Source organism: Eublepharis macularius, chromosome 6 (genome assembly GCF_028583425.1).
Source record: "Eublepharis macularius isolate TG4126 chromosome 6, MPM_Emac_v1.0, whole genome shotgun sequence".
In the NCBI taxonomy this organism is placed as follows: domain Eukaryota; kingdom Metazoa; phylum Chordata; class Lepidosauria; order Squamata; family Eublepharidae; genus Eublepharis; species Eublepharis macularius.
Genome location: NC_072795.1, coordinates 16773045 through 16785036, shown reverse-complemented (window position 1 = coordinate 16785036; position 11992 = coordinate 16773045). Strand labels below are relative to the sequence as shown.

The window sequence follows — 11992 nt, the reverse complement described above, 5'->3', positions numbered from 1 at the left end:
CTTTCATGTTCTTTTATTCTTGTCTGGATGCTACGTAGCATCCAGACCTGAAAAATCAGCAGTGGCTGAACATATCCTAACTCGAACAGGGCACAGTATCTTATTCCAGGACACCAAAATACTGGACAACACTTCCAACTACTTTGTCAGACTGCACAGGGAAGCCATTGAAATTCACAAGCATAAGCAAAACTTCAACAGGAAAGAAGAAACCTTAAGAATGAACAGAGCATGGGCTCCAGTTCTGAAAAACACCAGGCTAACAAAACACTCTATCCCCGACAATAGCCCTGCAGAGAAGATTAGCACATCAAGCACCAATCCATATGCAAAAGAACCTCCTCAGGATACAGTGAAGCCTCCCGCCATTAGCATTCCACACCCTGGGAAACTCTTACAGGATGACTCAGCTCAACCCCACCCCTCCTGAGTAGATACAAATGACCTACATCTTTTCCACACTGTGACACTGAGAAATCTCTGTCTTTTGGTGCTACACCTCTGAAGATGCCTGCCACAGCTGCTGGTGAAACGTCAGGAACTACAATGCCAAGACCACGGCAATACAGCCCGGAAAAGCCACAACAACCATCGTTCTCCGGCCGTGAAAGCCTTCGACAATACAATGTCCATTATTGTTTAGAATTACTATTCCTTGAAGGGGTTTCAAGAAGAGTGTTAGTTCTTGCTTCCACGTAGTGGGTCCAACGGGCTGGCTTCAATAAATTGCCCTCTTGGCAAAGGAGGACCCCGTTTGCTAATAGTAGAACCTCAAAATTCCCTTTGATTGAAAGTGAAAGGGGCAAGTGATCACCTCCAAGGTAAGTTGCCATTTGCAATTTCATTTTGTATGGGATTATATCAGGGGAGACTAAAAAATAGTCTATCAAACATGCACCTCTGTTTGAAAAGAACATATACTCTCCTCTTTCATCGATGCCGGCTCGCCCGTTTAGAACCATCGTATTGGTCTAAAGAACAAAATCCACGAGTTTCAGACCTGCAGGATTAAACAACAAAAATTACTAATGAACCTTGGAACCTAAAAGAGAGAAATAATGTTTTCTCTATGAATACAAATGGCATAGAATATTTCAAAGGTATGGGCAGGTGCTTTTTATTTTGATTTCAAAGCATAAAGTAGGTCATGTCTAGTAATACGAGGCAAGGTCAAAAATCAAGCTTGGAGATAGAACTTTTTCGTTTATAATGAAAACTAATTGTAACACATCTATCTGTTATATTTTTATCCACCACTGTTGTTGGGTTTAGACCTGTTTTTCTTAAGTTCAGCATAAAACGCTTGTTATTTATTCGTATCCCAGTTTTCTTTCCAAGGGAACCAAAGCAGCTCATGACAACAACAAGGCAATCTTGTATGATTAGAACAACGACATGTTTTGGCCTGGCCAGGGCTCAACAGCTGGTTCCTCCAAAGGCACCTTGTGGAAGTGGGCAAAGAGTCAAAGGGACAAGAGTCCTGGGGCCCTTGGCCTTCAGCTTTATGGTGTCTGCAGAGAAAGGGAGACAAACTTAGCCCTGAAGAAGCGCCATTGCAATCTTGGTTCCAGCAAGCCCACAGGATCTTTCTCCCCGTCCCCTGAATTGAGAATACGAACTGATGAGGAAGTTCATAGAAAGTATCAAGTTTAACCATATTTGAATAAGAATGTGCAAGCTTTTGAGTTATGCAAGCACCTTCAAAATGGATTATGAGCTGTATAGAGAAGAAGTTAGTAAAGTGTGGCGTATATCAGGGCTTATCCATAAAGTGTTTCCCTATTTTAAACACAATATAATGGCCTGGCAACCAAAAATTCCCAAGGGTTATTTCTTGAACCCTCCCTGCTGATCTACCAAGGGAGTTAATAGAGTTGGAAGGAGTCCTAAACCCACCTAGTGCAACCCCCTGCCCAATGCAGGAACAGCTTAAAGCATCCCCAACAAGTATTCATCCAGCCTCTTCTTGAAAACTACCAGTGAAGGGGAGCTCACCACCTCCCTAGGCAGCTGATTCCACCTTTGAACTACTCTGACCGTGAAAAAGTTTTTCCTAATATCCAGCCAGTACCTTTGTGCATGTAATTTAAGCCTGTTGCTTCGCGTCACAGAACTTAACCAGAACCACTCTCTAGCAAGCTACACAGAATCCACTCACCTTCAGCTTCTCACACAGTAGCTAGGAAAGGCAAAAGGCAGAAAGACAACAAACCCTTACCTTCTAGCTTCAGCTCTCCACCATGTGCTCTTGCCTCAGCTCAGGTGCTGCAGGGCAGCGCATACTTGGTACGCATAAGGGTTCAGTCTCCTGTATCTCGGGCAACAGTAGGGAAAGACCCTGCCTCAGACCCTGGAGAACTGCTCAGTCTGGACTATACTGGGTTAGATGCGTCAGCGGTCTGTACTGGATTTCTGCTTATTTTCACATTTCTGCTATCCTTACCCAACTGTATATTGAATCTCCCAGCCATTGATCCTATTGACTTAGACTGCATAATCCACCTTGAGTCTCACTGAGAAAAGCAGACTATAAATAATGTAAATAACTTGAAGACCCACTTACAGCAGCTTGTAGATATTAAGCTCCATGGGGCAGGGACCTGCTATCTTGAACTCTTCAAAGTGGTGTACACTGTAATAAGACAGTAATATCTGGCAGCTTCATGTGTTCATAATAGAGCAGGACTCTGGCTGGAAAGGGGGAGAAGGGCTTGTGATGATGACACACCTTTCCTCTTGTAGGAGAGCACACCCCCTCTCCAAAGAATCTCAGTTTCAAATGCAGAAAAAGACCTTTCCAGGGCTCTTTATAAAGTTGGTATCAAGGCCTTTTTCAAGTGGCTGTTGATTTCAGCAAGCATTGGGGATGGCACTCTCTGAAGCGACAGTTATTTCCAACTGAATGTGAACATCATGGTGAAGAACTAAGGCAGCATAGATTTGTGATGGAATAATAACATTTGATTTATATACTGCCCTTCAGGATGACTTAATGCCCACTCAGAGAGGTTTACAAAGTATGTCATCATTATCCCCACAACAAAACACCCTGTGAGGCGGGTGGGGCTGAGAGAGCTCCGGAGAGCTGTGACTAGCCGAAGGTCACCCAGCTGGCTTCAAGCGGAGAAGTGGGGAATCAAACCCGGCTCTCCAGATTAGAGTCCCGCACTCTTAACCACTGCACCAAACTGGCTCTCCAAGAACCCTCCCCCCTTCTGCTTTATGTTTCATAGATGACTGAAGAAAATAAGATCACCTTGCCCACATTGTGGAGAAAGACAAGGTATAAACGAAGTAAAATAAATGAAAAATAAAAATAAATAACTACCTGGTTGCGCTATACCGCCTGACACTCATAGAAACCGGGCGTGCTCTGCGCCTGGCTCTTGCCTTTTCCTAACTCTAAGCCTAGAGGGAGAACCCAAGGATTCCCCGCTTCTGTGACGCCAACAGAGGGAGTACTGGCAGCGCACGCGCAGAAAGAGAACCTGACGCCCGCAGCCGTGCCCTCACTAAAGGTGTCGGCACGCAGAGCGGGTGGGAGGAAGATGGTCCGAGAGGGCGGAAGTGGCCTGGGCCGCCTCCCGGTTGGGTGAGAGCAGGGGGCGGAGGGCGCCACTGAGGCGGGGACGGGCCTCGCCGCCGTTGCCAGGTAATGGGGGAGAGGGGGCTGTTGACCTTCAGCGCTGCGCGAGGGGGGCGAGAAACGGTTCCCCTCAGACAGCTCTCAGTGGCAATGGACGCGCCTGAGGGCTAACGGGGAAGGGGTGTGTGGTGTGTACTCGAGCCAATGGAGTTCCTCGCTGCTGACTTTTGTGCAGCGCCGAGCACGTTGCTGGGCACCTCTTATCAAAGTAGCAGGAACTTCCAAAGCAAGTTATGTATAGGGAAGGGGGGTGGGGTGAGAGCTCAACAGTTTCATCCCTTCCCACTCTGTTTTCAAAAACAACCTCAGGTATCTACTACAAGGCAACTCGTTGGAAAGGGAAAATATAACCAGGAGTCGTGGCACATGGAGAGAACACGTGTTTTTGTTTGCACAAGGTCCCAGGTTCAATCCCGGGCTCCTCCAGTTAAAAGGGTCAGGGGATAGGAAAGACCTTGGCCTGACCTGTGAAATCTGCTGCCAGAGAAGGGAGCCGTGATTAAAACGGGTTCAGGTGTTGATCTGCAATAGAACAGCAGGATTTGAGTCCAGTGGTGCTTTACAGGCCGACTAGATTTTCAAGATTTGAGCCCAGTGATGCCTTAGAAACTTAACACGTTTTTCAGGATTTGAGTTCAGTGGTGCCTTAGAGACTAAGAAGGTTTTCAGGATTTGAGTCCAGTGGTGCCTTAGAGGCCAACAAGGTTTTCAGGATTTGAGTCCAGTGGTGCCTTAGAGACCAGCAAGATTTTTAGTGTATGTGCTTTCGAGAGTAAGAGATCCCTTCTTCAGATCCTTTGACTCTCAAAAGCTTACACCCTGAATATCTTGTTGGTCTCTTAAGATGCCACTGGACTCAAATCCATGATTAAACCAATGATCTGACTGTTTAAGATAGAAGAGTTTAGTGGCATCTTAAAAACCAGCATGGTTTAATTCAAGTACAAGCTTTTGTGGACTAGAGGCACTTCCACAGGTGTGTGTATGGGTTCTCAGTAGACAATTAAATATGTAGTCAGGCTGGGACAAATCCCAAACTCCTCTGCTTGGTAATGTGTACTGGAAAAGCTGCTGAATCATTTAAAAAAATAGAAAAGAGAACCTCCTTGTAGTCGGTTTTAGAAAGGTCAGGTGTGAACATTTGCCCTCTTGTTCTGAATGCTACTTAGATTATGGATTTGGTGGGGGATTGCTCCATTAGAGGCCTTTGCCAGAATCTAATTTTGTCCTGTTGGCCCATGGTGCTTTCTCTGAATCTGAACATTTATTGGATGAGTTCAGAATCTCACACACTCTCAAGCAGGCATCCTGATTATCATCAACTTGAAGCCATGGTTTTAGGAGATGGGGTAGGTTTAAAGACCGTCAGACCGTCGCTAAACAGCACACAATCCATTCCTGGCAAGGAGCAGATTCCGTACAGTGCAGACAACTGGCTGGCAGCCAAGGGATACACACACCTGCATTTTTCTAGGTCAGTTTGACACAGTTGGGAAAGGGCTGTTATTAATGGATGCGCTTCACAGGCTGTTTGTTTCCTCCTCACCAAAAGAACCTAGTCACAATCTATTTGGTTACACAAATAAAAGTGCCATATACTGAGACAGGTCACTGGTCTCTCAAGGTCAGTTTTGTCTACTTTGGCTGGTGGTGGCTCTCCAGGGTTTCAGGTAGAAGACTTACTATTTCTTATTAGTCAAAACCAAAATCCATCCAATGCAGCTTCTTAAGACCAATGAGAATTACCCAAACAGCGGTTTGTATCTTTTTGGTTGGTCTTAATGAAAAGTATTACATTTGGGGGGGGATTTTCCTTGGACCAACAAAGCTTCCTATAATCTACTTCTAATCTGGTCAACTTCATTGTGCGTTCGACACCTTTAGTAGCATGGCCTCAAAAGAAAAATGTGAAACTTATATAACAAGACAGCACAAGGCTGTCATCCTTAAGCTCCAACTTTCAAGATGTCTTGCTTTGTATAACCTGGTCTGAAGCCGGTTAGATGGTCTGTGCTGATTTTTCACATAAGAAATTAGCCCTTTGTTGGGAAATAAAAGAAGGAATTTTATTTCCTTCAGGTGGCTTTTTGTCGCTTCTTAATAGAAAAACTCCCAAGGTTTGTATGCTTACAGCAAAAATACAATACAAACAATCAGGAACATGACAACAAACACCACCCTAAAAGTAATCCAACACTGAAGGTGAGGGGGGAAACCAGCCTCCCCCCTGATCTTACCAAATGCCAGAGAAAGTAAAAGCTGGTAGCTAAAGATCAAAGGAGTTGAGGCCAGGGGGACATATGCCGGGAATGAGTTTTTTGTGGGCATTTGCAGGTGAAAATGCCGTGTCCTTAGCGGTTGCCTGTCTAACTTCGGAGGGTGAGGATTTAAACTGGAGATCTTGATAGCCAAGCAGGTTCCTGTGAGAGCATAGAGTCCTTCAGGTGCCCTACTGGCCCCAGGTAGTGTAAGGTTTTGAAGGCAGCTGCCAGCATGTTGAGTTATGCCTAGAAATACATCAGAAGAAATGTGTAATGAACCCATCTCCTGTTAACAGTGCAACTCTAAACTGATGAACTCAACAGGCTTAGAAGCGTGCAACTCTTTTTAGAATTACACTGTAAGTCTTGAATTAAATACACCCAGTTTGGGTTGGAAAGCGCCGTTCATTATGTTGCGTTTATCTTACTGGATTAATAAATGTGAATCCAGCTTTCTGTGATCTTAGTAAGTGTAGTGGAACAGTTTTTAACACATAAGTTATATTTTGATTCTGTCAAATTCCTTGTTTTACAATGGCAAACAGTTCTGTACATAGCATTTTACTTGCCGGGTTTACAGCCTTGATCACTGGAGTAATGTTTCTGAAATTTGTGATTCAGCAAGGTTGATTCACAGCGATTCAAGTTTAGTGCAAAAGGTATCACAATTTAAATTGCATGTTTAAAAGCAAGCTTGGTACTGCTAATTGTGAATGCCACGAGTTTGTTGAAGTGAGTGAGTTCTCCCACTGCAATAAGAAAGGTAGAGGTGAATGAGAAAAGATTGGCACTGTGTTTAGTGAAGGGACCCCATCCATTTATGCAATTGCAAGAGTAGGGTTTTTTCCCAGATATGTCATAAAAACGGGCAGGGGGCATCATTGCCCATTTGTGTACAGGTCACTTTCTCACTAAGATCCAAGGTGGATTACAACAGTGCGGATGAACACACAATATAGTCGAGAGCTAGGACATTCACTGAGCAAAGTGCAGTAATGAACAACTGTTAGACATTCAGGGAAACAGATACAGTAGGGAATGATAGCAGAGGAATGTTAAACAAGCATAAAGCTGAGCACAGAGATGAAATCTAACTGAAGCAAAGCATAACTAATTTCCGTGGCGTGTTTAGCAGTGTGGAAACTTGCTAATAGGTGCATATCAGCATACAGTACCCAGTAGTGTACCCTGTGAAGTAGGTTAGGCTGTGTGTTTGTGACTGACCCAAGGTCACCTAGTGAGCTTCCATAGCAGAGAGAAGATTCGAACCTGGGTCTCCCGGATCTTAGTCCAACACTGTAACCACTACTCCACACTGATTATGTCCAGTAATAATTCTTGTGTGTGTGTGTGTAACATTGTTTTAGGGGCAATCACCTTACATTCAGAATTGTTATCCTTTTGAGTAAATATGATACACTTGTATTCCCTGGGTGACCTTTCAACCGCTATGGGAACTCTTCAGGAGCTGACGACTTTTGAAATAACTTTCTCCGGGTCCTGGAGTTTCTGTCCCAGCGGTCATTTCCTCCGCTGTCACTGCTTGCCCTAGCCATGGGGAGACAAGATCAGATACTCTTGCCCCATGCACAGAGCAGTATGGGATCATCTGCAGCCCTTTCTCTGTGTGGTGGGGATTCTGCCCAGTCCTGTTTCCTCCTGTGGTAAGGGGAGGACATAAGCAGTGTAGGTGACTTACAGTGGAATCCTAAGAACAATTTCCAGGGAGTAAGCCCCATTGGATAGACCTGAGCAGGATTTTAAGTAGACATGCTTAGGATTGCTTTCTTAATCAAGTCGGTGGTCCTGCCTCGGTCTCTGTTTTGCCTTGTACATGTGGGGAGCTGAATTTCAATTATTGTTCCTGCTAACTTCTGTATCTTTATTTTTTTCAGTTCCATAATGGCAGACGCTAATCCCTCCCCTCTGAAACACTTTGTGCTGGCAAAGAAGAAGATTACTGCTATTTTTGAACAGCTGCTGGATTATGTTACAGAAGGAACAGATTTTGTTAACGGTTAGTTTAAAATGTGTGTATGGTGGGGTAGCTATAGATCTTTGGAGCAGCTATATATCTTTGGATGACAGGATATGGCAGACAGATCCTTGGATCATTATAGCAAGACACAGGTTCTTGGTTAAATGACTTTTATTCAGAAATCAGATCTTTTCCATATTCAGGTCCAAAGTCTACTTAGGAGTAAGGTAAGCATCTAAGTAGTTCGAGTAGAAGTTTGACAAGAATGGCAACATGGGAAAAATACATCTCTTTTCTACCCTGCTTTTCTTCCCCCTCCCAATTCCCAAACAATCTCTTGCTGCTTTTTCAGTGTAAGAACATTTTGCATATTTGTGCTATCACGCTATGCCACTAAGAAGAAAGACATATCATAATCCGAGGGGAAGTCCAAGGTTGTAATTTAGTTGAGCTCAACAGATAGCCGCCTGAGAAACTGTTAGAATACTAGCAACAGGAAATTGAGTTACACCAGGATCATGGTTACAATAACTGGCATTAGAACTTAAGCTTCAGAATTAACATTGGCATGTATGAATGGGTACAGTCATACATGACATGAATGGTGAGCTGTGTGATCTGCTTTCTGGGGCTCTTGACGTTTCTGGCTGCACTGCTACACCTGATGCTATTGGCTGTTCTGCTCCAACAGTCCTGGGCAGGGGGTGCCACAACTGTTCTTGTTTCCATAAAGTAATTGCTCTGTCGTCACAGCAACTGGGCAACCAATGGAGACTTTGGAATTTGAGCAGGGTTTGAGAACTGTACTTGCTCAGTGAGCTTTGAAGTGTACTGCAAACAGGTCAAACATTTTTCAGCAGGTGCAGATAAGTGACACATGCTGCTTATAAAGTAATATGGGAGCCATGTTGGGCTTATAATATTTTTAAAAAAATGCAAAACAGCAACCCTCCAAATATTGCAACGTTGGTGAAAGAGATTCCAAAGGATCTCTTGAGGTTTGAGTCCTGGGCCAACTAGCATAGTTTGTATCTGACGAAGGGAGCTTTGACTATCGAAAATTCATACCTTGGAAATCTAGTTGGTCTTTCAGGTGCTATTGGACCCAGGTCTTGCTCTATGATTGCAGACGCACCTGAAACTGGGCCAACTAGATGGCAGCAGTTAAGAAGGTGAATGTGTTTGAACCGCCCTGGATAAGGGACGACAACAGTATCTTTCCCCCACTGCTGTATGGGGTAAGGGGAGTGTGCCCTGCATGACCACTTGGAAAGGTGCAATGAAGTGAAGGAAAAGAGGTAGACGTGAGCAGGGTAAGAGTTAAATTGTTCACCCCTGTGGATTTGCCTATGTTCTGAGGTCAGGCAGAGAGACTCTGTTGCAGAAGCCTGGAGGGATGTCTGATGAGGACCCACACCAAGGCCTTCTCAACAGCTGCCCGTGCTCCTTGCAACTTTGAATGCAGCCCAGATTACAAGTCTTCCAGCATCAGTTACTTTTTTAAAAAAAATCTAGGGGGCCTGTTTAAATTCATGTTCCCTGCCCCAACTAAGGTTTAAGGGATTACAGATCTCTATTATACTGATAATGGTTATGTTCTTGATTTTATTTGTGAACCCCCTTGAGCATTTTTAAATGGAAAAGTGGCTTGTGTGTGTGTTTGTAAAGTACTATTAAGTGGCAGCCGACTTATGGCGACCCCATAGGGTTTTTAAGGCAAGAGACAAACGGTGGTTTGTCATTGCCTGCGTCTGTGTAGCGACCCTGGACGTCCTTGATGGTCTCCTATCCAAGTACTAACCAGAGCCAAACCCACTTAGCTTCCAAGATCTGATGAGATTGGGCTAGCCTGGGCCATAGTTTAATCCACATTACTAGTGATGGAAAATACCATCCAGTCAAAGCTGACTTAGGACAACCCCATAGAATTTTTTTAGCATAAGATATTTAGAGGTGGTGTTGCCATTGCTAGCCTCTGCATCAAAGCCCTGGTCTTTGCTGGAGGTCTCCCATCCAAGTGCTAACCAGGGACAGCCCTGCTTAACTTTTGAGGTCTGTCAAGATCAGGCTATCCTGGGCCATCCAGGTCTTTGTTAGAGTTTAATTTTCTAAACACTTAAAAAGAGGATACATCATGTGATCCTAGGTAGGTCCATGGTTTAGTAGGTCAAGATTAAACTGCTTGTTGCTGGACCACCTGGTCTAGGTCTGGAGGATTGCCAGGCAACTAGTCTTTAATACAACAGGCTAGGTGCTTTTATGTTCTGGGAGCAAAAGTTGGGTCCCATATTCCCACCCACCTCCCACTGGGTCACATTCCTTCATCTCCTTGCATAAACCGAGAAGCCTTTGTGATAAATAAGAGTCTGCTGTGTGTCATTGTGTAATGGGCTTGTTTGATGACAGAAACCTACGAAAACCCGGAGCTGGATCATATTGTCACTGAGGAGGAACTGGCCGAAATACAGGTGTATAAAAACAGGCTGTCTGTCATCGGTGAAGTACTTGCTCGGCGGCACATGAAAGTGGCTTTTTTTGGCAGGTAAGAGGTGAACCTCCAGTGCTGTGGAACTGCATCTAGGTCTCGGCCTCTGGGCACAATTCACCAGGAACCTCCCCTGCCCAGGTCCGTTCACAGGGACGGGGGGTTAACCAAAGCACAGAGAATGCTCTAGCACATCTGGTAGAGACATTTTGCATTTACGTAACACACTTTGACTGTTCAGAGTGCTTCACACTCTAAGGAGGAGAGGAGAACCATGCCAGCTGTTTTTTGTCTGCAGTGGGGAGAAAGGTGGGGTAGAAATGAACAAAATAAATAAATATCAGGAGTCTTTCCACCAGCCCTGTAATGGGAGCAAGTGTCTCTACCCCCATACCGCAGAGCTGGAAGATTTGGGCTGGCTTGCAGCGATGTCCTGTGCAGAGTGATTCTAGGGGAAGCCCATCTGGATTGAGCAAGATTGCAGTCCAGGGGCACCTTAAAGACCAACTCAATTTCCAGGACATGAGCTTTTGAGAGTCAGAGCTCCCTTCGTCAGGTACTTTGACTCTCGAAAGCTCACACCCTGGCAATCTAGTTGATTTTTAAGGTGCAACTGGACCTGAATCTTGTTCTTCTACTACAACCCATCTGAAACTATTTGTATTGAGTAATTCTGCCTTAGGGTTACCTCGTTAATGAGCTAGGGACTGAGAAGAGATTTGAACTTCACAGCCTGCATTGTTTTTAAGGTCATTTGTGCAAGATCACTTCCTCGGTGTGTTTTGTCTTTTAGGTACCCATTTATTCCCCCCATCTTTGCAGGGGGGGATGTTTATCCTTCTCCTCCCCTCGCCCCACTCTGCAACAGTGGGGATTGTGCAACATGCCCCACTTTTCAGAGGGAAAAGGAGCATGTTGCACAATCCCTGATGTTGCGACTGGTGTGGAACCAGGGAGTATTAATTTCACTCTTCCATCCCTGATCGTGTTATGGGCTCTGCCAGTAGCAGTATTACTTGAACTAATGCAAAATGAAAACAGCCCTGGCAGTCATCCTCAAAACAAAAATGGGGTCGTTGGAACAAAGCCCTAAGAGCAGAGCTCTCTGCAGTCCATGATTCTTCTGAAATGTAGAATGAATGTGGAACATGGTGCTTCAAGAGAGACTCTGGTTTCATTTAAAAACAAAAACAAGCTCCTAGCCCTTATATATGTGGTGACGTATAATGAAGTCTCTACAGAATCCCCTCCCCAGGGACATGAGTCTGTCTCCTTCCATCATTGTCTTCCACAAACAGTTAAAAAGACATTTTTCATTTTGTTTGGCCTTCCTTCACTAACTCTTATTAGCCTTCCTCCCTGTTTGTGTGGTTTTTATATGTGCACGTGTTTATAAATTTTGCAAGTTTATATTATGTTTTACTTGTTTTCAGGGCTTTTTGTCTGGGAAAAGAGGTGGTGGAACTCAGTAGTGGAACTCAGGATTGCACAATGATGTCACTTTGGGTCAGCTGGAACAAGGGGGGAGTTTTTAAAAGTTTAAATCGCCCTTGGTGAAAATGGTCACATGGCCGGTGGCCTTGCCCCCTGATCTCCAGACAGAGGAGAGTTTAGATTGCCCT

The 11992-nt window shown here is 44.6% G+C and overlaps 1 protein-coding gene across 2 annotated transcripts in view; it reads left to right on the top strand.

Moving 5' to 3' along the window:
- Positions 1-3533: 3533 nt before the first annotated feature.
- The window catches only part of MFN1 (mitofusin 1), a 37407-nt gene continuing 28948 nt past the window's right edge, over positions 3534-11992 (top strand). Inside the window, exons 1-3 of one of the 2 annotated variants that reach the window (XM_054983199.1) lie at positions 3534-3652; positions 7803-7924; positions 10292-10427. In XM_054983199.1, coding sequence (XP_054839174.1) covers positions 7810-7924; positions 10292-10427 — 251 coding nt within the window. In that variant the 5' untranslated portion in view covers positions 3534-3652; positions 7803-7809. Of the gene's footprint in view, positions 3653-5041; positions 5121-7802; positions 7925-10291; positions 10428-11992 lie in introns of those variants that run through there. The other variant, XM_054983200.1, reaches the window with a different exon arrangement.